At 38.9% G+C, this 27490-nt stretch overlaps 1 protein-coding gene across 3 annotated transcripts in view; it reads left to right on the top strand.

Annotated features, from left to right (window-relative positions):
* The window catches only part of ACSL1 (acyl-CoA synthetase long chain family member 1), a 43309-nt gene extending 16649 nt beyond the window's left edge, over positions 1–26660 (top strand). The window contains exons 3-21 of one of the 3 annotated variants that reach the window (XM_064511039.1): positions 367–481; positions 905–969; positions 2269–2370; positions 6565–6664; positions 6825–7003; positions 9734–9766; positions 9942–9993; positions 10813–10886; positions 12585–12791; positions 15001–15135; positions 16860–16994; positions 17944–18039; positions 18961–19033; positions 19706–19794; positions 23244–23360; positions 23955–24098; positions 24595–24696; positions 24780–24851; positions 25062–26660. In XM_064511039.1, the coding sequence (XP_064367109.1) occupies positions 367–481; positions 905–969; positions 2269–2370; positions 6565–6664; positions 6825–7003; positions 9734–9766; positions 9942–9993; positions 10813–10886; positions 12585–12791; positions 15001–15135; positions 16860–16994; positions 17944–18039; positions 18961–19033; positions 19706–19794; positions 23244–23360; positions 23955–24098; positions 24595–24696; positions 24780–24851; positions 25062–25202 (2031 nt within the window). In that variant the 3' untranslated portion in view covers positions 25203–26660. The remainder of the gene's footprint in view (positions 1–366; positions 482–904; positions 970–2268; positions 2371–6564; positions 6665–6824; positions 7004–9733; positions 9767–9941; positions 9994–10812; positions 10887–12584; positions 12792–15000; positions 15136–16859; positions 16995–17943; positions 18040–18960; positions 19034–19705; positions 19795–23243; positions 23361–23954; positions 24099–24594; positions 24697–24779; positions 24852–25061) is intronic. The other 2 variants (XM_064511041.1, XM_064511040.1) reach the window with 2 other exon arrangements.
* Positions 26661–27490: the final 830 nt, after the last annotated feature.

Raw genomic sequence — 27490 nt, 5'->3', positions numbered from 1 at the left:
TGGGTTAAAACACTTAAGTAAAAATCCTGTATCTAGTAAGGAGTGTCCAAGGGCATTATGCAGTCCTCAGGCTTGATCTAGGCCATCATATGTAGCTGTGGACAAGACTTTTGCCTGACAGGTTTTAGAGATGTAAGGAGTTACTCAGCCCTATTTTTTACTGTGTATGTCCTGGGAAACCTTGCAGAGTTTTTCCTCTCCTGTGGTGAAATAAACCAAAGATCCTTACAGCAGAATTTTTTTTTTTTTTTAAGGCCCATAATGTAATATTTCAAAATGTTGGGGTTTTTTTTACATTTATTTCAGTGATTTCCTGTTGATCTTTAAACAACAAATATGTCTGACCTTTCTATTTGTTTTACCTAGGGTAGTGAGCATGCTCGAAGGTCCTGTCTCCTTAACAGCGACGAACCATTGATTTACTACTACGATGATGTGAGAACAGCTTATGATATCTTCCAAAGGGGTGTGCATGTATCAAGTAAGTTTAAAGATGCAACTTTCTACAATATGTTGAGAACTAAAGGTCTGGACTCTTGAAATGCACTTGTGGGATATGTGTTATCTACCTAGCAATAAGATAATGTATTGGGTGTGGGCTTTCTTGAAGTCAAACTTAACTGTGACCTGTTGTGAAGCAGGGCTGTGTGAGTGAAGTCTGTGCTGTACTCCATATTCTAAATCAAACCTGGCTGCCTCTGTGTCCTTCCTCTGCTTCCTTCCTGGTGCTGCCCCTTTCTCCTCCCTTCCTTTCTCTTCCTCCCCCAAATAGTTTGGCTTCTGAAGGTGTCTGCAAAGAATTCGCAGGCTATCAGCTCAACGCTGGCAAGATTGTAATTAGTGTGGTGTCAGGGCAGAGAAAGCAGGCTTTACATCTTGAGTAACTTTTGATTGTCATTTGTAGATAACGGTCCCTGTCTGGGTTTTAGAAAGCCAAACCAGCCATATGAGTGGATCTCCTATAAAGAGGTAAGTAGCCTCTCCAGCTTAGTGCTAGATCTGCTTTTGCTTACTGGGACCATTGATACAACATCCAGTGATATGAGTCTTATTTGTAACTTTTAAAGTAGTATCTTAAGCTGCTTTTACTATGTCAAAGTATTGTAAAAAGATTCTGGTTCCTGTTAGAATACTTTAAAAGAACAGCCTTAAAAAGTGTGCAAATTGAGGAGAAAAAGTGCACTTCTTGTGCTTAGCTTATTCACTGTTACATCTCTGAATGTTTTTGGGGTGTCTCTGTTGATGTGGGTTGCTTAGAACTTGTTCACTGCCTCTGAAGTGCTGCAGCTTTGAAGTGGTATTCAGGGTTGGGGCTTGAACTGCTCCTACTGTAGTTGCTTGTTTCTGAGGACTTTTTCTAGTGTAAAACTCTGTCTACATGTGTTATCTGTGCTTTTTGATTTATCTCCATACTGATGAATGGTAGATGTATAGTGTTCATAGATAGGCTTTTAACTAGTAACCTCTTCATGTTGACTAAAAATAGATCTTTATGCAAATTGTTTTAACAGCTGTGTACTTTCAGATCACTCCTGATAAAGGCATCAACTGACTAAAAACTTGTGTAAACCTTGCCTAGTGCATACAATTAGGGTCATTAAACACCTCTTGTAGGCTGCAGAACTTGCTTTTTCAAAGTGAGTTTGCTGGGCGTTTGTTGGATGCAACCTTTCTGTAAGAAAGCTCTTTTGTAAAAGATACGGATATACGCTATATAGAAAGAGAAACTGGATAATTGCCTTCCAGAACTATTGCTTATAGAACTAACTGGGTTTTTGCCTCTTTATTCTTCCACTTTTTGAAGGGATTTTGCTTGGTATGTCCTAGTTTCTCACAGGCACTGGGAGTTCGGTGCTTTCCTGAAGAATGGTGCAGAAGCATGACATATGTAGCATTTATGATTGTTGGGCAGAAATATAAAGCTGAAACATTGCAGGGTCATTTCTGGGGTTTACCACAAATGCAACAAAACAGCCTTTTCTCTGCTTGTCAGCTTCAAATACAAACTTGCTTTCAAGTCCAGTTAGATTAGGAGTCTCTTCTGCTGTATGTTGAGAGCAAGTGTTGTGTACATAAAATCAGTACAGTGTAATGACATTGCAATGTTAATCGAAGTCATGGAGGACACCAAGTAATCTAGTGAACCTATTTGTAGTGAAGTGTTTTGGTTTTTTTTTTCTTTTGTGTGTGAGACTTAAGGTAAAATAATGTTCAGAGTGGTGTGCACTGATGAACTTGCTCTTAATTTTTTTTATTTGACTTTTTCAGGCTTTAGACAGAGCAGAGTGTGTGGGCTCAGCATTACTTCACCGAGGCTTCAAACCGTCTCAAGTTCAATATATAGGAATTTTTGCACAAAACCGACCCGAGGTAATTTAAGTGAGGGAATTCGTACTAGTGATCTAGCTGCTATTGAAATGGCCCACTTTTCTTTTAAGTACTGCTTTTTGGCTGTGTACTAAGCTTCCCTAGTAAGAAACATGTTTGGGGTTGGGAAAGAGCTGAAGGCCAATGTCATAGGCCCCCAAGCCATCCACATGGCAACTCTAGCTAAGAACCAAAATTGACAATTGACCGAAGTGTCTTATTTCTTTTTCTCTCCCAGAGCTGCATGCAGAGCAGTGAGAGAACCAGGGAATCTAAAACAACATAACTTTTTAAATCTCCCCTTCCCAGTTTATAGAAGAGTCCTGCCTCATAGGAAGCTACTATGGTATTTATTTAATTGACTGTAGTCCACACTTACTTTCTCTTAAAATGCAGCATTGGCATATTTAATGATTGAAACTGGTTGAATGTTCTTGCTTAACAAGCACAAACATGAAGATTCTTTATAATTTCACAGAATCTTTCCTTCCAAATAAGCTTTCATTACACAGGACTAAACTGTGCTGTGATGTATCCAGAGTTTCTAGCTGTGGTGTTAGACTATAGACCAGAACTTTACCAGTTCCTTACAGCTTCTTTGTACTGTCAGACTTGCCAGTTGGGGGTCCTCTTCTGCAGAGGAAACAAGTCCTGGGTACTTCTGATGGGTGTGTATCCAGTAACTAAGGAGTAGTTACCAATAATGTTAAGTTACAAGATGATGTTTAAACACTTCAAAACAAAGAAACACTTGATGGTCAAATACTCAGACAAACAGAAGATGGCTGAAGATGATAGTTCTGTTGCCACCAAAAAGGCCCTAAACGCCACGATTCTAGGAGAGAGAACTGACAGTGAAGGCAAAAATTGAAAACTACTTGAAAGTTAGTAACTAAAAGCCAGAAAAAGACTAAAGAAAGTGGTGTAATTAAGCAACATCATCTGACAAAGCAAAATCATGTTATGAACCTCAGATAACTATGGGGAGGTCTAGGTTGATTAGCTAATGTTTCTCCATCTTAACTCAAGAGTTGTACTTGGTAACTGCTACTTATTAAAAAACAGTATGAGCTATTGAGTAAACATTTCTGTTCTCTGGACTTGCTTATTAAATCTATTTAGTAGGACTGAATTTCTCTAAGCTATGTTTACATGCTTAAGAATTTGAATTGGACCTATGTTCTTTAAACTGGTTCCAATCCAAACCTGTATCTTAATACAGGAGAATGGTTCTTATAGTATACTTTAGCCAAAACTTCCCTCTTGAAAGACCCTAACTGGATTCCATTATCTGGAGCCATTTACAATGTTTACATGGTTAAAAGCTGTATCAGTGTCTCAGTGCTGGACAACAGTTTGGATCTCTGGATCTCTTCTGATTTCAGTTTGTCACTAGCCCTTCCCTGCTGACACTTAAATACAAACCGTGTGACAAGTGGTATGGCCAGTCTCCTCTGCACCCCTTCCCTCCCCCCTCCCCCCTCCAACCTGACACCAAAAAAACCCCCCACTTATCCCTAGCCTGGTACAGATGAAGAAAATGTTTTTCCAGGTTCTTACATCTGCAATAATTTGCTGCTTGGGTTTTCCCTCTGGTGTTCCAGTTCTAGCAGCTACAGTTATTTCTGTCATAAAAAGGCTGGGATGTCTCCAACAAGGAAGCTGCTAAAGGACAAGGCATCACTCTTCTGTTCTCCTGTGCTATGACAACATGAACTAGAATTAAAAAAAAAAAAAAAGAAAAAAGGGGGGGGGGGCCAGATGTTAGTGTTCTGCCAGGCTGAAATGTTGTTCTATAGACCTTTGGGTGCAAACAGAAACTAGTTGTCTGTCTCTTTCCCAAGATTTTTTTTGACCCAGAAGATTTGATCTCTGATTCTTGGGTTAAGTGGACTTTTCTAAAGGAGAGCATCGCAGTGTGGTCTGCTCATGGATCACAGGCATAATGTGCCTGAGTTGTATGGCTCCAGCAGGCTTGGACTTGGATCAGTAACAAGCTGGAATGGCTTGGTTAAGCCAGCAATTTTAAGTCTGGGGTTTTCCCTGTCAAAAATGACTGGATGGGTGTTGTGATGACCCTAACATAATCACTAATCCAGCCAGGAGTTCATGTGTGAAGACTTTTGTGATGTGATTCACATTTGTCCGTTCAGGGGAAAATCCCTAAAGGGGAAAATCCTAGTATGTAACTTGCTTAAGTGTTCATCAAAAAAGATCTTGCCTTTGTAAATAATAATATGACTTTCTCTTTGAGTAACTAGAAAACAGCTGATCCCTTCCACAAGCAAGGAGTTTGTTTTGGATTGAAAACCAGGACAGCTAAGTATAGCTTCTCTTCTCAGAAGATGAGAGCCACTTTAAAGAACAAATCAAAACTTTCAGACTGCTTGTATACTGCTAAATACTTGCTTGGGCTTTGAGAGGGAGAGCTCAAATGTTGAGATTTACTATTTGTTTTTAAATACCGTCTTAACTTTTGGAGTTTGAATGGAAGAAAAATCTCCTGATAGTCCAGAAAATGAAGATGGTGGTTGTATTAAGAATCATGGAGTACAAGTTATCGGAGAATGGGAAGCTCTGCCACTGTGTGCTGCTTCTGACATCTGCTGTAACAGACACCCCATTAGCTACTAGGCTTCAGGCTGCTGAACAGTGATACAGCCACCCCTCTCCTGTGACATGTACAGGTGGATGCTATCTAGGCAAAAATATTCAGTAATCCCTATCATGGCTGATGTAGGTATGCCTGCTTAGACTTACCAGACAGTCTAATTTTTGCATGAAACTGGTTAACTGTTAGTTGTCATTGCACTAGCTTTATAAGAAGTGTTCTTTTGGGGAACGAATGTACAACTTACCTATTGTATAAATGCGTTTTTTTTTTTTTTTTTTTTTTTTTTTTAAATCACCCTTCAGTTTAACTGTCTTGACCAGTACAGAAAAGCTTAGCTTAGGAAACTTGCCCTTAATAAACACTCTAAAACTGACGCTTAGCAACTTTGTTAATGTACCTTCTATACTGGATGATATATGGAATAACCAGCACCACATGTCAGTGGAGTAATTGGCCAGTGCCCTGCAAAAACTGAAAAGTTTGAGTACAGACTGGGGGTGGGGGAGAAAGCCAACACCCTTATTGCTGCAATCCTGGCTGAATCATAAGTTCAGTGAACTTAAAGGTGCGTGGTGTTCTGTTCAGTTAACTGGAACTGCCTAAAGGTACTATGACTGGGAATTTTTGCCTTTCTTCAAGGGGAAAATTTGAACTGTTCCAGTTTCACTGGCCTTTTTGTGTGTTCAGAGTCTCCCACTTCTGGAGTCACATGCATGCCTCTGTTTTTTTATGTAGCTAGTTGTGTACAGACCTTTATAAATAACTACTGTACAGAAAAAAATTGCATGACTATCTTACCTTAACAGTGCTTTGGATAAAATCAGGCTTGCATCATCAGCTTGCATTACACATCTCTTATGTTGGAGTACCACATTTTTTAGCAGGCAGATCCTTTTAACGCAGCTTGCAGGGATGGATGTCTTCTGCTTTTTTTCATAGAAGTGGTGCACATAGAACTGCATCTTCAGATTAGACCCCTCTAAAGGGGAAAGGTTAGTGGTGACAGATACTGAACAGCATTCTGGTCTGGCTTTCCAAAGAACTCTGGTGGCTCCTATGCTAACTGCATATGTTGCATGTCTGGCCATCAAATGAGAGGCAGCTATGTAGAGCTAAGAACAGAGTGTGTATAGAAACTTGATGTATGTCAGGACATGAGCAGATCCTTCACTAGTTCATACTGTGGTAATATAGAATATCCAAGGTTTTGAAGCCTTGCCTGATAATCTGAAAACATGAAACAGTATCAAAGTACTCAATATCTTTCTGTTGACAGGTTAGTTAACTGGTTTAAAAAGTACTTACATAGTTTGTGTTAGGGACAGAGCTGAGTTTTTATTGGACTCAGTAGGACTCAAATTGGACTACTTATAGCTACTTTTTTTTCTTCCTCCCATAGATTAAAAAAAACTTAGTAGGTCTTCATAGTAAACAAATTATATACATATATGCACACTTTACACTTGTCCAAATGAGCTCTGCCATAATAGCTTCCTCATCAGAATCCTAATAAGAATTATTCTTGGAGGTGTGCTTTCTTCAGTAAACACATAGTGACTTGCATCTCTTCTCTTCCTGTGCAGTGGGTCATCATCGAACAGGGATGCTATGCATTCTCCTTGGTGGTGGTGCCACTCTATGATACACTGGGAACTGAAGCAATCACTTACATTGTGAACAAAGGTAGGATGTTTTCAGTGGCTTAGCAACTGCATGTATGATGGCAGAGCTGACAGAGGATAGAACTGTAGCCTTCCTCGGAAGAGTCTGCTAGTACCAGTTCCTGAAGCATGGATCTAGTCTAAACTCAAATTGTCATATTAATATTGTTCTCCTTAATCAGCTGACTTGTCATTGGTTTTCTGTGACAAACCTGACAAGGCCAAGCTTCTGCTAACCAGTGTGGAAAAGGGGGAAACTCCAGTCCTCAACACCATTGTTATCATGGAGCCTTTTGGCATAGATCTTGTGGAACGTGGCAAAAAGTGTGGGGTGGAAATCTTCAGCATGACAGAAATTGAGGTAAGTAGACTTAACCTGCTTTACTGCTTTCATCTCCTTTACTTGTGGACAAATTTACTGGACAGGTTTCAGGACTCTGAGCAAAACATGGTGGATTAGTTTCAGAATACTTAAATCTCAAGATGTAGTTACGCATCCTTTTTAAAAAGATATTTTTAAAGAAGGAAAACAACTTTCTAGTGGCATTTCAGAGTGCACAAAATGTAAAACCATGTTTGCCAAGTTAATGATACAAAAGCTTGTTAATGTAGTTCAGAGAGAACATCGGGTCTGAATGTTGACTTGCCTGTGTGAAGCAGTAAGAACTGATAATTACGCATTGCTAGTAATACTTCAGAAATACTGATTTCAATAAGAATCTGGGTAGGTTTTGGTTTTGTAGTAAAAAATGTTATCTTGCCCCATGCACTGAATCTACAAAATGTCTTTTGGGGGAGGAGGAGAATATTAGTCAATCTTTCCAAGATTAACCTGTGGCAATTTAAGGGAATGTGACTTCCAGGTTTTAGAAGCAGAAACTGTCTTGCCTAGCTACTTTGTATTCAAGGGCTTATGGTTGTGTTTGTGGCAGTCTTGTCGGCATAGATCTTTCGTCGCAGTTTCATTATTGGAGAAATCTGTCCTAGGTGTAAGCTGCATGAAGTACACTTTTATTGTGAAATTACAAGACAGGGTTTAGCCTGATTCCAGCTTGTTCTGATCAAGAGCTGGCTCTACTGAGACTTTAGCATTTCTAAATAATCATGCTTGAATTCTGCAGGTGCCTCAGTAACTGGCATAAATTGCTAAATTTCATTGAACTTCTTTACTGAACTTGTTCTCACAGCAGTTTTCTGTGTTAATGGAGCCACCTTCTGGTAAAGAGAGAAAATTGTCAGCATTTCTTTTAAAAGGCAGTTAATTTTATCTTAGCCTGCCTCCGCAAGACTGCCAGACTGAAGTGGAACTAGAGAAATTATGCAGAATAAGTGACTTGTACGTGCTATACTAGACTGGGAAAAGGGTTGGATTAAAGTTTGGAAAAAGATTGGCCAAAACTGCAAGAAAAGGTTGGTATGCTAAAACTGGCTTCTCTCTTCATGTTAAACACTTTTTTGGAGCAGAAAGATGCCTTCCTCTTTCAGAAACGAGCTGTAGTTCTGACTTAACTATACTACTGTAACTCCAAACTTCGTGTTTGGATGCGCACAGTAATAGTAGTTCCAAGAGCCCCTTGTCTAAATCTCAAACAGGTCAGGCAAAAAAGTTTAAATATTTATAACAGTTTCAGTGAGCAGGAGTAAATTCTTGTCACCTCTTTTCAAAGGCTAGAGACTTCCAGTTGCTCCCAAAAAGCACCTCTGAGCTGTTTAGGAGCTTAGATTAGAATGACTATTCTAGCTTTAAGTACTTGTTTTCTGGATTTCTGGCTCGAACTCTTTATTCATCTGTGCTTTATAGGTTATTTGACCTGTCCTTCTGGGCATCTCCCAGATGCCATAAGCTTGTTTTCTGACGCCTAATATCTGTATGTGTGGTATAGTAACTTAGCTGTGTAGCTGTGAATAAATGCCTGTTAAACAGGAAGAGATGTTGACGTTCTCCCGTAGGAGATCAACAGAAGTGGGTAGAGGTCTTGGCTGTATATTCAGTAAACAGTGAATCTTACTTAAAACAAGCTGTAGAGAAGTGCTGAGCTTCTAGTGGCACCTGGAATGCAGATGCTGCTGTTTTGACAGACAGCGGTGTTGCCATATCAACAGACTTTTGTGCAATGGCACAGTGTCAAAAAGGCAAACTTTTAGGCGTGGGAATGTGAACTGTTTTTCCTGATACTTCCTCCCTGCCTAGAACATCTTTGTGATGTACCTCTTAAGGCAGCCAAACTAAAGTAAGGCTAGGGCTAGTAAATGAATGTATAATTGTCTTGTATACTTAGAATGTAAAGCCAGTGATGAAGTGATGTATTTGCCCTCAAAGGGTGCTTCCAAACCTATACTTAACAAAAGGTCCATCTTGCGTAAGTTCTAAACTAGCATTGTTTCAAATACTGAATAGGCATGAAAATAAGTTTAGACTTAAGCTCAGTATTCATGAGCTTAAAAGTTAAGCTTTCAAATCTTTCTTCTTAATCATAATGTCCTCTACTGGTAAAAGGATATATTTGGTGCCTGTTCCCCTCTGCCTGAAGAGCTGTGGCATCCTTAATGGTCTGCCCTAAATAATGGTAAAGAAGGAGAAAGAAGGAAAGGAGGTTTGGGGGAAGGGAATTTTATACTCTCTACTCCTCAGTGCAAAATGAGTACAGGCCACCAATGACCCTTCACCAGAAGCTTCAATCTTCTTCTTCACAAGCAGTGATGTACATGTGAGGTGCCTACTAAGATGAGTATTGCTTCATCTATTCAAGGGCTGTCAGTGGCATGTGTCTTCTACATGCTATGGCTTGTCATGACACTGTTTAACCTTGAACTTCTCTTCTATAAATGCTTTAGTTGGAAAAAACAATGAAAATGTATACGTGTGTTAGATTAGTTATCACTTCTGTATTTGTAGAACATACTAGTTTGTTCTTTTGCATCTTTAAAAATTTGCTTTAAAGCCTTCCCAATACTCCTTATGCTTAAAATGTCTTGATAGTAAATGACCAAACACTGTAATGTTTTTTAACAACTTGTCTGGTAAACTTAAAGCAAAAGGCAGTGCTTTCATGTCTCAACCATCTCTCTTCCCTCCTTCCCCCTTCTGTAGGAGCTGGGAAGAGCAAACAGGCAAAAACCTATGGTAAGTATGAAATTAGTTTGATCAGTTTAATCTGAGTTGGGTAGCATTCTGTAGATCAAACTAGCAAATTTACCTGTCTCCCATAGCTCAAGGTAACACTAGTATTTCAGAATTTTATCTGGAAAAATCTTTCCTTGCTCTCTTAACCATGCTAATACTTTCTTAACTTTCATAGCCTCCAAAGCCGGAAGATCTAGCAGTCGTCTGTTTCACCAGTGGAACGACAGGTACACCTCATTACATTATGCAGAATTTATTATCCTGTATGTGCAAAGCTATTTCAGAAGCATTCCTACCTTTTTTTTTTTTTTCTCAAGACCCCCCCCTGCTGCTGCATCTTTTTGGCAAGTAGTAGCTGGGGAAGTTTTATGGTAAGGCTCCCTTTGATTTTTCCCATTGATCAATACAGAGTTGCAATGTCTTGGAAGGGAGGAGGTTACATTTTTGGGCTCAGAAATAGGTACTGAAACTGTATTTCCATTACAATAAGGGTTCTGGATTGTATTTCAGTCTTTCAGTTCTTTAGTAATCTTTTTTTACTGTAGTAGCAGAATCTGTTTTTTAGCTCTTATGCACTATGCAGCTTACTGTAGGACCAAAAGAGAAAGACAAGTGTCTGGATGAGAATCAAATTTCAGGTGTGTGACAGGATCCAACACTGGGGAGAGTGTTCAGAAGAGCACAACATTAGTTACATCTTTAAAACAAAGTTAAGTAAAGAAAATTGTCTGAGTTCAATAGATAGATCTTCACAGAAGTATTGAATTTTGGATAACAAAAGTTTATCCAAGAGATATGATAGCTTCTTAAGGACTTGGTCTCAAATAATATGAGGACTTCAACACACCCACACCTTAACTGTTACAAGCAATTGTGCAAATGTTTTAGCCCATTCTCTGTCTTTGTTTAATACACAAAGAAGGGTGGTATTATCTAAGAAGGGACTTGCTGATTGGCTAAGTGCTCTTCGTTTAGTCTTACCTCTGCTTGATAACTTCAAGGATCTAAAAATCTCACTGTTTGATCCTGGTGTGCTTCTTTCTCAGGAAACCCCAAAGGAGCTATGATCACTCATCAAAATATAGTCAGCAATGCTTCAGCTTTTGTGAAAGCTACAGAGGTAAACTGCAAGGTTAACATCGTATAATATCAATAATATCGTAACATATATAATTCAACATGAAGGGAAGCATCTTAGGAGTAAAAACAACATTGAAATCTTGCTAACTTTGGTTTTGACACAGTAAGATCCAAGTGAAAAAGAAACTTGACAGCAAATCAGGTACTTTGTATTAGTTCTGAAGTCAGCATTTATCTGAGGCCCTTTTCTTTTGCTTTGGAGGATATGTGAGAAGTTGCATAGTAACTTGTTAAATTTGGCAGATGTGGGGTTTTGTTTCATTTTTGAGGCCTTCACATGCAAGAGTGGGTAAAGCTCTAAACTCTGGATTGGATTAGATTTGATTGCATAGATCTCACTATGGTTTCTTCTCAAGATGGAGAACTCTCCTAGTCTCTCTTGAATGTAACTCATTCTGGACCAGAAATGAAATAGCTGTGCAGTAGCACAGTACTGCATTCAGATCAAAGTGGATCTATGGGCTGTTTTTTGGGGTGCTCTTGTTTGCTTTTGCCCAAGCCAATATTACTGCATAACAATCATTGGTCTGGAATAACTTGAGAACTTGTAATACAGTAGTGCACTGGGCCGTGTGCACATGCCCAAAGCTGGGCAGTGAGGTAACATTCAGACCATTCCTCTAGTTGAGCAGTATGGAAAAGGTCTAGAATAAAGTAATTCCACTGCTACTGAAGTCTACTTTGCTTAGCCAAAAATAGTGCCTTGGCTTCAGCTATGAGTGTTGCATGCTGCTGCCTTGATGGGGAACTATGGGCAGAGCATTGCTTGCTCCCCCTGTCCCAAGGTGTAGCCTCTCCACTTAGGTGTAGTAGTCTGGGAGTAGAGAGCGAAAAGCAGGGTCTCATTCTGCCATGTCGAGGATTTGGTCTGATGTTACAGACGTTCTCATGGGAATATGCATTGTGTTCTGCCATAGTCATAGTGTTTGTCAGCAATGCAAGCTCTATATCAGAGTCTACATAGAGACGGATGTTCTGCATTAAGAATGGGGGGGAGGTATTATGTGTATTAACCCCTGAAATACTTGAAGTACTTGCATGAATGTGTGAGAAGCATAACTTCATGTATTCATACTTAGTACAGTCTTCTAGTTTACAGTAGGCTATTGAAGTTCATTCACAGGCTAGCTATGAAGGCAATTCTAAGATAAACAAAACCAGATGCAGTTAAAAATACAACCATACTTGTTTTGCCAAGTACTCTGCATATGGAATCAAATTAAGCAACTGATCTTGGGGTGAGATTGCATAAGATGCTCTTGCTATAAATCTTACAGTATAACTTTTACAGCAAACTGGACAAATGAACTTTCTGACCTAGGATGACCTGGACTGTAATATTGTACTCCTAAAGCATACTACTATAATTCTCTTTTTGCAATGTCTATAACAGAATTTTCTGTGGCTTCTCAAATTGTTTCTATTCATAATCATACAAATGGTAAGTTGCAATAAGCTGAATGATTACTGCACTCAGCTCTAACAAGATTACAATTTCTGTAAAGTCTGTTTACAGCAGTGACTTCTAATGCATGTAATAGTTTTAACGAAAGAAAAACAATGTGGTTTCATTACAGACAAAACTGAAGAGCTGAGATGTCTGATTACACGTTACTGTGTTTAACAATAATTAAACTTAATTCTCATTAATTCTCTTTTGCTGAACACTCACTTTCAGAAAGCATTCATACCTTCCTCTGAAGACATTCTGATATCATTCCTGCCCTTGGCTCATATGTTTGAGAGAATTGTTGAGGTAGGCATCAGTTTGTTCTACAGAACTATTGAAATTTATTTTTTCTTGCAGAATGCATGTCTCTTGAATCCCAGTGATACACACTATTCCTTTTTGCCTCTTGCACATATGTTTGAAAGGTTGGTTGAGGTAAGGTTCAGGAAAAAAAAATCTTATGAACAGTGAGTACTAGACAACTTGTTTTCTACATAAACATAAACCTTAACCTTAGAGCTAGAGTTAATAAACTGGTTTACTAGAATGTGACAAAATCCCTCAGCACACTTAAACTGCCTAGAAATTCCCCAATAGAACCAGTGCAATATTAAAAATTGTCTTATTATTCTTATACAATAAACTTTACTATCTGCAGACTATTGTGGCATCCTGCTCACCTACACAAAACTAATTTTAAGATAGTTAAACTTACCATTGTTTCCAAAACACTTCAATAAAAAAGATTTTGTTTCAATGGAGTAGGGCTTTTTGTCTTTTTTTTTTCTTTCTTTCTTTTCCTTTCCTTTCCTTTCCTTTCCTTTTCCTGTGGTGGTGTTCTCCCCCCCAAAAAATGGCCTGTAATGGCATTAAATGCTAAACTTTGAAGTCTCTTGGGTAGTCTTACCATTTGGCAAAACTTGGGGCTCCATTTTGGAGGATGAGAAACCTCAGGGCTGTCTTAGTAATGGCAGGTCTTAATAACAGACTTTGAGCCCATAATTAAGTGATACACACTACTGAAATCACGTGTGTGTATGCTGCAGATGGATATATTCCAATTGTTGAAAAAGAAAACTGCCTCTATGCAAGTATGCAAAGGCATGCAGAGCCAGAAGTTGAGTCCTGCGATTTCAGTATGAAATCCTGTGCTTTCTACTGAACGGGTTAGGTCAATGTGTGCCTGTGTATTTTTATTTACATGCACACACATGTACACATTTGTTATGAAGACTGGGAATAGGTACAGCTTGACTGAGGTATACAGTTGCCCTTAGACTTTTCAGCACTGTTTTTCCTGGCATAACTGGTGTCCAGGTTACTTCAGTGTCTGTTTTATTGATTTCCGTCTTGCATCAGAAGGTGCAAGCTCTGGTTTAGGTAACAGCTCTGCTCTTGGTTACGCAGTAGAAACAGGAAGGAAACTTGTGCTCTAGAAAAACAATGAGGAGCATAGGGTTTGGATGCCAGTATTCCTTTGTTTGTGGTCTCTACGAAAGAGGTATATCTCCCTAAGGTGGTTAAGCAAAAACCTTTCAGTCTCTAGGAAGGAGAATGGATTCTTTACTGTTGGGGATAGGTATGAACACAGAGTCTGTGAGGAAACTGTCTTTAAAGCCTGTCCCCTGCTAATGTTGCAAAGCTGGTGGTCTCTGATCTCTGCTTCCTGAGGAAGCTAGAGGGTCAAAGAAAATGACAGGCCGTGCGCATTCCCACCAGGCAAAGACTGTTGCTGTTCACTCCGTTTAGACTAATGCATTTGTTCCTTTTTAGTAGATGGTGACAAAGCATGGGTGGAGAGGAAAAGTGAGTCTTTAGCAAGTCTCATATGTGGAAAGCATAACAATGGATGGCAGGAAATGAAGGAAGAGGTGTTATGGGGGAAGGGGAAAAAATAAAATGGGTAGGTATAGAGAAACACAAAAAGAGTAGGGATGTTATTAAAAAGAAAAAAAAAACTAAGAAAATAGAAAGAAAAATCCTGGGTATATAGATACTGGGATGAGGGAAGATCCCAGAAAGAATATGGAACACTGCAGGATTAAGCCTTCCTTCTTTGGGTGTAGGTCTGAAGTGATGCAGAAATAAGCATTGGCTCTTTTTGCTAGAATCTCCCAAAGAGCGTCTTGATCACCTAACAGCAAATCCTTTGCTTATGTCAATCCTGTTGTGAAACAGGAAGGAAAACTGAAATGTAGGAATTAAAAAACAAATATTACACAGCAGAAATTCCTGCTGGACCGATACATAGCATATGTTGACTTAAATGCTGAATTTCTTGGTGTATATACCAGGGAACAAAGTTCTGGTATTTTAATAAGCTTGTTGAAGTTTTGTTTTTCAATCTTTGCTACCTCTGGGTCCCTGGCATGGCCTTATTTGGCTAGCTGCCTTTTCAGATAGAGGCTTTTGTACAGTATCTTGTTCTATCAAAGTCCTTGGCCTGTGTATGACAGGCATGTCTTGCTACTTGAGATTTCCTGTCCCATTCTGTAGTCTGTGATTGCTGTAGGACTTGTCCAGAGGCTGTGAGGATTTAAGGTGAACTCCACACAGTCCACCCCATATAGGCCTGTCATACACAGATATAGCTAGAAGAAATTACACATACAGCTTTCACAGGCATTTTCCTTATTTCTAACAGTGTGTGATTCTATGCCATGGAGCTCGGATAGGGTTCTTTCAAGGAGATATCAGACTACTTATGGATGACCTAAAAACACTGCAGCCAACTGTATTTCCTGTGGTACCAAGACTGTTGAACAGAATGTTTGACAAGGTAAGTCTAAAGGTGTGAGTCTAGAAGTAGGCAGGGTTTTAAGAGATCTTTCTGAAGTCTATGCTGACATGGTAGAAGTAATGTGCTCTGGGATGTTTAACTGGCATGCTAAAAAATTGCTGTCTCCTTTTCTAAACAGGACTGAAAGTATAGGAAGTAGTATTTGGTTGTATTAAAGCACTTCCAGGCAGCAAATACTAGTGTAGTCTCCTGACTAGGAGACCTGGGTTTTGTCCAGTTTTACTAATGACTTAAACAGCTTGCTCAGAGCAAAACTTTAAGTCCAGTCTACAACATGAACATGGTGCTTAGTGTTCACATGCCACGTTTTTAGCATTTGACTCATGGAGTGGAATTTGCAAATCCAGATCAAGTGTTTGCCTATGGCTGCGTGGACATGTCCGAACTTCCTACACAAGAGCCAGCATATCCAGCAGGCAGACATAAACCAGGCCATCAGGAGTACTGGGGAGAGGGTGTGTCAGCAGCCCCATTTTCAGCTGTACTTGCTGTTTGCCTGTTACCCTGAGCTGGATCACTTGAGGTGGGAATTCAGAATTTGATTCTCTTTTTTGGAGTTAGGATTTTAAATTATCCTCTTATACGGATGACTGACTAATCTTAGGACATGGCCAGAGGAGTTGGAGGATACCACTAGTATTCTTTTGGTTGCTAAAGAAATGGCAGATCTATCCTATGCCATCTTAGCCAGGAGAGTGTTCTAAGTGTGAGGCCAGAGGCAAGGATCAGGCAAGGACCTTGCCTGTTGGAAAAGTACTTTGAAACAGCAAGTAGTATAATGCTTGTTCTGTTTGGCCCTGGAACGAATAGCATGACTGATCCATTTGGAGGGGACAAAATCCTGAGACCTGCCTGTTGATCTGTAGGGCTTAAAACTTACAGAATGCCTGGGCAGAATGATGGGTATTGGAGCCGTAGAAACGGAGCCAAAATTTGGGACTGTCTTCTCCGTTCCCCATGTCCTCTTGCTTGTCGTCTCTGGTGCCGTGAGACTTTCACACTTTTATGGCACAGGTTCAATCCAACCCAGCCTTGCAGTAAGCTGGCACGTGAAGCTCAGAAGTAGGAAATTGAGGTGGAGACCCCAGTAACGCTGAGGAGAGCTGTTGGGTCTGTCTTAAAGTGAATATGCTAATCTGTGGTCCATCTTTCAGTCCGCTCTGGCTTTCTGGGAGCAACTATAAGGAGCCTTTCAAAAGTGACCTGAAAAGCAAGTCTGTCTACGCTAGACAGATCTGTATTTGAGATTTCTGAAGGGATCTGCATCTCCTTGGGAAACCCTGATGTGTTTTGGGGGGGTGGTTTTTTTAACTGTGTGTCTATTACTTTTCATATTATGGTGGCATATGCTTTGGAAGATTATGCTGAACTCAAATTTAAATCAAACTGGGATAGCAAAACAATCAAACATCTGCTTTCATTTTAATGAAGAAACAATACACCAAAAAAGCAATACATACAGCTGGATAGAAGTGAGAACTAGTTAAGCACCGATTTTGGTGGACAGATTTTGAACTGAAGTGAAGAGGCCAAAATCCAAATCTGCAAGCATTTCCTTCAGAATTAAGCAGCTTACCAGTAAAGATTATCTAGCTTACCTGTGTTTCACCGTTAAGAGTCTTTATGCATGCTTATGCATGCTACTGTAAGAAAAGGGGAATGGTAGTCTGAGTCTTCTAATGCAAGATCATTTTTCTTAATAGATTTTTGGACAGGCAAATACATCACTGAAGAGATGGATGCTGGATTTTGCTTCGAAGAGGAAAGAAGCAGAACTCAGAAGTGGTATAATAAGAAATAACAGTTTCTGGGATAAATTCATCTTCCACAAAATACAGGTATGCTTAAAAGTCTCTGTGCTTACCTACTAAGACTCTTTGTGTTACAGATATTGAAAGAGGGATAACTTTATTTGGTAATGATTATTCTGGGAACAGATGTCCAAATATTCTTACTTTACGGTACAAAACAGCAGAGGGACATGTAATTTTAATAGTGAAAGTGTGAAGCATCACCATATAGATCCTCTCTGCTTAGTAGTTTATAGGCATCAGTTTGCAGTAGCTGAATTTGATATAAGTGGTTATATGGCATGCGCTTGCATCCCTATGCTTAAAGACTGCCTGGCTATTCAGAATAAAACTCAAAGCAGTCTTGTCTTTTGTTTCCACCTTCATCTTTCAGTTTCCTTTGTTTTAATAATCTGTTAATTGTAACAGGGAAGTTATTTTGAAACAGTCTGGTTCTTCCCTCTTTTACCCCTTTGAGGGGCCTTTCTGAAAAAGGAAAGCTAAATGTTAGTGCCACTTGTTGCCCCTACAGCCTCCCTGCTGTTAGTAAATTGTAAGTAGGCCTGGTATTATGCATGATGTTCACTTGCTATAGCCCTAACCTTGGTTGTACAACATACCCCTGTGGCTGATTTTATAGCATTCAGGATGTATGAGAAGGAGGTACAAGATAGGTTTACAGTGTGACTGCTCTAAATACAAATCTGTTGCTGTAGGGCTATGAGTTACGCTCTTTAGACTTCTGGCTCAGTCTATAATGCAGTAACACCACAGGTAGCATTTGCAGATACTGCATATTTGAGATATGATTTCTTTCAGCTGCTATGAGGGTAAAACCCTCCAAGAAAGACAACTTGCTATAGGACACTTAAACTCTAACCTCTAATGTTTTTGGGTGGCACTTGTAGGTGAGTAGTGGCTGAGGGTAGGAGGCAAGACTCTGGAAACCTCTCTCTAAAATGCTTTTGGTGTCCACAGTATCTTGTGTCTGTTGTAGGCAAGTTTGGGAGGAAAGGTAAGGCTGATGATCACAGGAGCAGCACCTGTATCTGCAAGTGTACTGACCTTCCTAAGAACAGCTCTTGGCTGTCAGGTGAGTTTCCTGGCTTTAATCTAAAACATAGAGGTTCTAGTACCTGATTCAAGCTTTGTTAAAGGCATTTCTAGCACTCTGATCATGCGGATAACTATTTTTAGTGTTCTTTTTGGAGGCTATGCAAGTGCATATTTACAAACTGAATTCCTTCACAGAGTTCATCTCTTAATCCCCTGAGGCTTCTGTACTCACCCCAAAGTCTTTATGATACTGAAGTAACCAACTAAACTGTCTTAAGGGAAAGAATTCTGGGGCCACTGTAAACTTCAGTGTTCTTGCATAAACTGTATTTATTCTTACCAAAGAGCCTCTTTGAAGTATATGCTTTTTGAGGTAAAAATCTCAAATCTTTGAACAGGATGGAACAAATATGTTGTAATAAACATCAAGAATTGGAAACATTAAAACACTCTTTGTAACTTTAAAATATATGGGGCTGCTATGATTTCAAATTTTTCACTTCTGTGCTGTTGTAGCAGTGAGTTTTACGTGTAAAGGGGAAGCCTGTCCTGTATACAATAACCACAGAGCTGTGATGGGATATAGGGATTCTATTCCTGTCTTCGACAAACCTATTTCTGCTAGTGCTTATGTTCTCCTATTCTTAAAGTTTTCTTCTTGTTGAACTCTCCCTGTTGGTTTCTATTTTGGTCTGTGCAGGTGTCGTATACAGTGTGTGAATTAGAGTGAAATGTTAACTAAATATCAGAACTGAAGTTGGAATGGTAGCACTTGAAATTGTGTATTTAAATAAGACTTTCTGTAATATGGTGGTATTTCTTTTTTTAAAAAGATGCTGAGAATTATGCTAAGTTCAAATTTAAACCTGATTAGAAAAAAAGTAAAATAATAATTCTGTTTTAACAAAGAAATTGAAAAAGCAAGACATTTAAATAAGCTTTTGGCTTCACTTTCTAGTTCTATGAAGGTTATGGACAGACTGAGTGTACAGCTGGATGCTCGCTGTCACTGCCTGGTGACTGGACAGCAGGTATGGTGTCTAATGGTCTGCATGTCTGTGGAACTTCAGGATGCTGATCACATCATTTAGTGTTCCTTATACCTGTCATAAAGCATAACATAGTGTTTTTCCTTGGGGAAGTAATAAAAAGCTTAGAAGAGATCTCTTGATGTCTCTACCTCTGAATAGCTAGGAGTGTTAATGCAAATTTTTAATGGACTTTGTCCTTGTAAGTTGAAATGGATGTAGGAGAGAAGAGGTGGTCGTAGTACCAAGCTGATGTGATTCTTGGAGAATGAGGATCTGCTGTGTATAAATATAGCTTTGGAAACTTAAATGGCACTTTCTGGTGTCAGAGCAGTCTACACTTCTCATGGCTGTTAAACTTCTAGCTCCTTACCTGAAATAATCCTAATATTTGAAGTTATATTGAGTTTTTTGCTACTGAAGTATGGTGATAGAGGGAGGATCATAACAGTAAAAAGAGCCTGAATACATGGTTCAGAAGTCAAATTCTCAGATATCCCTAGAACATTATCACGTATTTCAGTACTAAGAAATCAAAACTACTGTATTTTTATAATATATTATTAGGAATTGGTATTCCTTCTTTTGGATAACTTAAATATGTAGACAGCTTATTGGTATAGGGACCTGGCCAAAAACTCATTGAGGCTACTGAATTGTTTTCCTGTTTAATAGGTCATGTTGGAGCACCTATGCCATGTAATATCATAAAGCTTGTAGATGTAGAAGAAATGAATTACTTGGCTGTCAAAGGAGAGGGTGAGGTGAGTGATTTCTAAAGGTCAATACAAGCTGCTTAAATCTTGCAAGCTTTTCTCTTTTAGTCCATGAAATAACAACTTACTGTCAGTGTTCAGTAAAATTGGCCTGCAGCCAACAATCCGTGACTCCTGTCTTGCATGTAGGCAATTCACGGAAGCAAAGCGGACAGATGATTACAAACTTGATTTGAAAACTTAGCAGTATATTGCTCTAATGATTAAACTTTTATGTTTGGGGGGGGGAGAAATTGCTGGAGTGGCTTATAGAAACACACGATTAGAAAGAATCCCTCTATCTAACTGTGTCTTCAGCTCTGTGCAGTGTACCACATCATATACTCTATTTACCTAAATCTAAACCTTTCCATCTTCCAGAAGTTAGTGTTTTGGAAGGGAAGAAAAAGTTTACTATGGGATAACAAGTTGCTGTGCATCAGCAGTTGTGTGATGAACATGCACTGTTGCACACGGTGGTTGGAACCCTCAATTCAGCAGAGAAGCTAGCTGTGCCCTACTGCCTGTGTCCTTCGGTAAACACTAGCAGCCCTCCCCTCCCACCTCCCTAGGTGCTATGGAACAGCTGATGCACTAGCTTGCTATCCAGCTTGTGAGGTGTCAGCATGCATCCTGGGGTAAGGGGAGGTACCTTAAAATAGCTGAACCAGTGCTAGGACAAACAGAGAAACTGCCAAGAAGGTTGCCATTCACTTATGGCAACTGCCTGAATATGTTTCCGCACAAAAAATGCCATATGCTCTTAGTTTTTAAATATTTTGTCCAAGTATAGCTATAAATCACTTTGTGTATAGACTTTGAACAGACTTCCATTTATGGTTGTTTCAGGCTCTGAAAGCAAAGTAATTGTGGTGTCTTTCATAGGCTTTTGAGAGCCCTTTGAATGATAAATAGAAAGTGCCTTAAGCAAGTAACTAATTTGTGACTGCAAACAATGTACAAAACAACGTAGAATGCTTTTTTTTTTTTTGGGGGGGGGGGGGGAGGAAGGGATGTCATGATTTGTTTGAGACCAGAGATGTGGTGGTGCCGCTGCTGCGTGGTGCATTTCCCCCCCCCCCCCAAAAAAAAAAAAAAAAAAAGAAAACACTGGGCTTTATTCAAGTCCCAGAACTACTTAAGGATCTAGTAAGGAATGGAGGTGGGAGGCTAGCTGCAAGTGAAGAAGAATGTCTAGATTCCTCCCAGTCTTGCGTATGACCCCATCTTTAGTCTTCATCAGTGTTTTTGCTACATTTTAAACATGCTTTTTAAGTTTGGTCTGCTAGAGGAACTGAATATATATAATATATATATATATATATATCACTATAATGAGTAGTAGTTAAGTAATTTAAAAACAAAAAAAAATTTTAAGGTTTCCTTACACTTACTGTGAAAGCTTGCTGAATTAGGAGTTACTTTGGATTTGAATAAATACAAGAATCCCCTAAAACTATCAGGTTCCATATCTTGGTCACACACACTTAACTTTACAGTGCAAACTTCTCTGGGTCTGACAAATACAAGTATGTTAATTTACTTCACAGCACTGAAGCCCATAGCTGTAAACTGGCTCTCATTATCCTTTGCCTAAAATAAATCTGCCTCCTCCTCTGTCTGCTCGTCAGCTTTTATCCTCAGCTGGATTCAACATGTTCAAGAAGGATACATTTGTAGGTAGAATTCCACATGAAGATGAGGTGTTAGTGCCAGTTAGCAGGATAAGGATAAATGGTTTGCTCTCCCTATTGGGAAGAGCTGTCACCTACTGGCATCCTGTGACTACAGAAGCTATGAAAAAAATTAAAACATTGGATCAGCCATCCTTTGATTTGACTGGGACAGCTAGAGCTCTCCTTTGCCCATTCCTTTCCAGATAAGGTGTTTTATAGCAGAAATGACTATTAGTTCATAAAGCATGACTTTGCCTTTATAACTAGCTTGGTACTGTCTCTACAAGGGCACCATAATCCTCACTAATATTCTGATCTCCCTTGTATTGATTACATCTCTTGGTACTGAACAGTTAATTAGAACACAAAACCCATGTCTGTATTTTTATGCCTAGGTAAGCAGTGAAAATACTTACGATGAGTTTCTCAAGAGCTGGTCCCTTTGAATACTAGTATTTTTTTCTAGTCTCAGAACTGATAATAGTGTTTAAAGATTCTTTAGTTAGTTCTTTGCTCATTTTATAACTGCACTAATCTCCTAGACTAATAATTGGCTTAGTATTTTATCAGTCCTTATCAATATTTATTATCCATTTGGCTGAAACTTAACTGCATTTTCTATCTCATTCTTCCAGACTTACTGTAGAGTCTTGGTAGTATTGCTCAGGCAGTGTTTATTACCTGTTAAGCAAGCATGCTAAACCACTCTCAAACTGGTGCAGCTGTTAGAAATCTCTTGGTTTTGAGTGCTCTTGTGCAGAACTTCCAGAATTTTCAGGCATATGATCCTTGACAGCTGTGTCAGATCTCCACGGTTTGCTTCCATCTTGTTTATCTTGCTTACGTCTGTGCCCTGGTTTCCAGCAGGTATTCTGTTGTCTTGCTGGTCCGTAAATAACAAACAAGAAACCCTCAAAAAAGAAACAACTTGACAACTTCAAGCATTATACTGAGAAGAAAATACTTAGATCTGGGACCATTTCTAGATTCTTCAGACTCTACTCTATGTTCCTGACTGGTTGCTTTACTTTCACATTCTCTTATTTTGTTGACGGACACTTAACTACTTGTTTTAACTTAGCTTGTCAGGTCTGACCTGACTCTCTTGCAACCCTTTGACCTCTGCACCTTTGACTTTCTGGTTGTTGGTGGGCCTTTTCTCATTCCTTGTAAGCACGTTATCTGATTCTTTTAATCTCCCTGCATCTAGCTAAATCTAGAAAAGTTGTTCTTAAAGTTTTTTTACTTGGGATACAAATCCTGACAATTTTCAATTTAAAGAAAGTAAGTGTGTGTGTGTGTCTTTTAATGGAGAAGTGCTCTAAGCCCAAAGGGATTAACTATACTATTTTACCTTTGGATAACAAACAAGTGATTGCTTGATTTATAGCTCTTTCATAGCTAGCTTTCCAGCAATGCCCCTGCTGCTTACCAAAGCCAAATCAAAAATGTTCCCTATGAGAGGTAGTATTTCTAGATACCAGCAGAATTTCTTGAGATATTAATGGCTTGATAAATGCAGATTATTCAAATAGCAGTGGGAACACTGCTACTAGACTGAAAGATGCTTCCATTTGCTTTTTATTATATTTTATTATACTAATGAAAATGTTAAGTCTCAAACATATGAACAAAAGTTGCTGTATTAATGCATAAACTGCATTTTTGTCTTTCTGGTGATCAAATGAGGGATATTGAGATCTGTTGGAGAAAGCATTCCTTGCAAATAGTGATCATGAACTTCCCTTCATAGTAGCATAAACTAACAAAGTGTTGTTTCAGGTGTGTGTGAAAGGGCCAAATGTATTTCATGGTTATTTGAAAGATCCAGAAAAAACAGCAGAAGCTCTGGACAAAGATGGCTGGCTCCATACAGGAGATATTGGGAAATGGTTACCTGTAAGTTAACTCGAGTAGCTGAAATTATTTCTGTAGTTGTTACTGCTAATTTAACAAGTGAAGTTACCTATTTGGTATTAAACATAACTAACTGGGGCAAGGGACAAACCAGTTTGAGGAGGGCAGTACTTAAAACTGGTACTGTTGTATATGAAACAATGTGAAAGATCCAAGGCAGTTTATTCATACAAGTTAGATTACATAATACAGTAAAATACTGCTAGAGCCAGAGCCCTGTAAAACTGATGTGAGAAGAAAACAGGCACTAGACACATCCAACTCTGCACCCACCTAACCCAAACTAGGGAGAGCCTCAGAATAGGTACTGCTAATGCGCGCGCCCCCCCCCCCCCCCCCCCCATACAGATTTAAGTTACTATTAAGCCAGAACTCGAGCAGTAGCACTTCTGGTCTGTGGAAGACAACTTGCAAATGTTGCACAGTAGTATCTGAAGTAGAAATACATAAAAGCAAACCCTTGATCATATGTTTTAATTTTGATGTGTTACCTGATCTACCATGGAGTGCTTAAGCTGTATAGACTGGTTAGCATGTGAAGTGCCTCTTCTGAGTAGAAATTATTTCTGTCAACAGAATGGTACACTGAAGATCATTGACCGGAAAAAACACATATTTAAATTAGCCCAGGGAGAGTACATAGCACCAGAAAAAATAGAAAACGTGTATCTGAGAAGTGAACCGCTTGCTCAGGTGTTTGTCCATGGAGAGAGCCTGCAGGTAAGCATTCTTCAGGTAATTTTTAAAATGAGTGCAAGAGGAGACGGCAGAAAAGCCTTCCTTTCCTGCCTTCCCCCACCCTGAACTTTCATGGGATTGAAATCTTAGAATTTTTTACTGTTGTACACTTTGGCTCTGAATCCAGTTTGGACACCATGAGTTACGTTTCTGGATTTGGTTTCAGACTGAGCAATGGAGCTAGATTAATTTAGTTTTGAGTATTAATGACAATATGTAAATTGCTAACAGCATGCAGGGGAAACTTGAATAACACTGTTCACATTTTTCTAGGTGTAAATTGAAACATAGGTCTTAACAAGTGTAAGTCGTAAACACAAGCTTTTGAATTGAACTTTCGTTTTTAAGCAGTAGAAAGCTGCTGATTTTACAGCAGGGTAAGAACAGTCTTTGAAGTGACTGTAAAAAGTGGGCATGAACCCAAGTTGATTTTTAAAAATAAATAAAATAATGAACTTGACAAAATACTTCTTTTTAGGCCTTCTTAATAGCTATTGTGGTACCTGATCCAGAGACTTTGCGCAATTGGGCCAAGAAAAGGGGATTTGAAGGCTCATATGAAGAGCTATGCAAAAACAAGGTGGGTCATATATAACTAGTTAGCTAGCTATTCTGCATCAACTTTTTCAAGATAAACAATGTGTTATCTTCCTGTATCCACAGGACCTCAAAAAACTTATTCTGGAAGACATGGTGAGGATTGGGAAAGAATCTGGTTTGAAGTCATTTGAACAGGTGAGATGTTTAGAGAATAAAGTGTTCTGTTCTTATTAGCATTTCAAAATGATATAATAATATCCAGATCTTCCAAAACTGGTTTTAATTAGCATATGGGAAGCTTTTGCACGATGGGCTTTGTTATGATGTCTGAGCATTTCCTACCCCCCCCCCCCGCCTTGTCTTTTGAAAAGGATATAGCTTGGCTACTAACTCTTTGTTTTCCAGGTCAAAGACATTGCCATGCATGCAGAAATGTTTTCTATTGAAAATGGCCTGCTGACACCAACACTGAAGGCAAAGAGACCAGAACTACGAAAATATTTCAAGTTGCAGATAGATGAACTCTATGCTAATGCCAAAATGTAACTGAGAATGGATCGAGGCAAGTGGCACACACCTGATGTCTACTGTTGACCTTCATATCTGTAATTTGACTACAGCAAACATAAGGAAGGAAACTGTGCAATCATTAACTTGTACAATAATGGGTACTTGCCATAGGAACATTGAAGAAATGGAACACTGCCTTACTGTCAAGTTGTGTTGCATATTGTTTTTATGGTGACCTACAATTTCCAAAAAGAGCCTTAACTATAAATGGTAACTATGTGTAAGTTATTTAAGATTTACTTGGCCAAAAATGGGATGCTCCTTAACCAAGGAGCTAAGGTTTTTTCTTTTTCTTATTACCAGCATGTTTGCTGTCTGCAGTGTATGTTGCAGTTGTCAACTCCAAAAGGATTTGGTAGGTTTGAAAATGCCTCTAAGTATCTTGCATCCTGGGAAGGCTTAGTTAATCTGTAAAAACCACAGTTATATAGCTGGTATCACATCTTGCATTAGCCCTATTACTAACTGGGGCAAGGTATCCGAGTGACTTTCTCCCTTCTGTGTCCCTAGCCAGGAGTTTTGAGGCTTACTTTTGTAAGGTAGAAGTCAGAACTTCACTCAAAGGAGACTGGTTCATGTAAGTTCTCCAGAGTAAGTCTGCATTTGGTTTTCCTGCACTAGGAGTGTGGATGCAGTTAATTAAACAATGCAGCCTTTGCTACATTAACACAGTTTGAGAGATGCCAGCCCTGTAACTGAACAGATCCGAACTCTGTCAAGAAAACTAGAGATCTAAAAAATAAAACCATTCAAGAGGCTGGGCTATGCTAACAGTCAGGTAAACATGCACCTGTTTTAGTCACTTGTTCCCTTGCAATGAACATATATTTAAATTGCATTATTTTAAATGTGCCAGGTCCTCTATAAGCAGAATAGGTTCTGACATAACCTGAGGTTTTCTGTGCTTAATGAGCCACTGAGTATTCTTCACTGAAATAGGTCAGGTAGGATGTTTCTGCCTACTGCTTTGCAGGAATTGGAAGTAGTCAAAAATGCCAACAGAATTGTGTGTTGGTGCAGGATAGCTATTTGTTCAAGGATAAAAACTAAATTCCCAGATAAAATACAAAATTACTAGTCTACTTTTGTTTGAGAATCAGCAGAAATAAGCCTTATTACAGCATAAGTCTATCTTTAACAGAGTTGGTTTTGCATTAGCATTCATTGCTGTTTTTTGAAGACATGGATATATGTAATATACAAGCACAACAAGGTTTGCACTAAGATTTGTGTGTGATTGTAATGCACTACCCTGTAGCGTAATTTCATACATGTGTGCAATTAAGGTACACAAATCCAAGTCAACTGTTAGAGCAGTAGTTTTACATTGGAATTAAAATGTTTGCTTAGTGTTGGCTATTTCTATGTTTTATAAAACCAAAACAATTTTAAAAACCAATGAAGGAAACCAAAATAAATATTTCTGCATTTCAACTTGGTGATGTGTGTGTTTATCGAGGAAAGATGCTGCTGGCTAACAACCTGAGGTGTAACTCTGGTTGTTGGTAACTCTGACAAGCTGTAAAACTCCACTACTACAAGCATACTAGTTAATACAGGATACATGCTGGTGGTTGACACTTCACATTTGCAAGGTAATTTTCTGCTTTGATCTGATATTTATGTGTAAATTAATTCTTAGACAATATCTGTAAGAAAGGGAGGTTATCATATGTAGCCTGCTTCATCAATATTCTTTTAAAAAATATATATATATTCAGTACCATTTTTGACAACTTAAGTGGTCATAAGCAACTTTTTTTGAGTGAAAGCTGTAGTCTTTTCAAACTCTTAAGCTGCTTTTGGGTTCTTACAACCCAGTTGTCTCCCCCCCACCCCCCAGTGCTGTGCATCTGGCTTTCGACTTTGGGTATGGAATGAAAAACTGCATAGGCGAATTTATCTGACCATGGTAGATGAAGCATCATGATGAAACACCATGATGATGGTTATAGCAGCCTTGATATTACTGTAAAATAAACACTTCTGCTCCTAGCCAGAATACACATTGTCCTTTTGAGTAATTTTGTATGTTCCTTCATCTTAGTAATTTGCTACCGAAGGAACCTGAAAGCAAATTTTTGCCAGTCTTATTCAATTTTATAATCAAAGATGCATGTATGCTGCTTGGAAAGACAGCTCCACTTCAGTCTAAGTGGCTCCAGCTCTTAAGATCATTCCTTCAAAATGGCTAAGTGATACTTAACACATCTCATTCCATCAAAGAAAAGCCTTTGTTTGTCTTGGTCATCTTGGCTGCAAAG

Source organism: Dromaius novaehollandiae, chromosome 4, assembly GCF_036370855.1.
Source record: "Dromaius novaehollandiae isolate bDroNov1 chromosome 4, bDroNov1.hap1, whole genome shotgun sequence".
In the NCBI taxonomy this organism is placed as follows: Eukaryota; Metazoa; Chordata; class Aves; order Casuariiformes; family Dromaiidae; genus Dromaius; species Dromaius novaehollandiae.
This window is presented reverse-complemented; position numbering and strand designations above follow the sequence as displayed.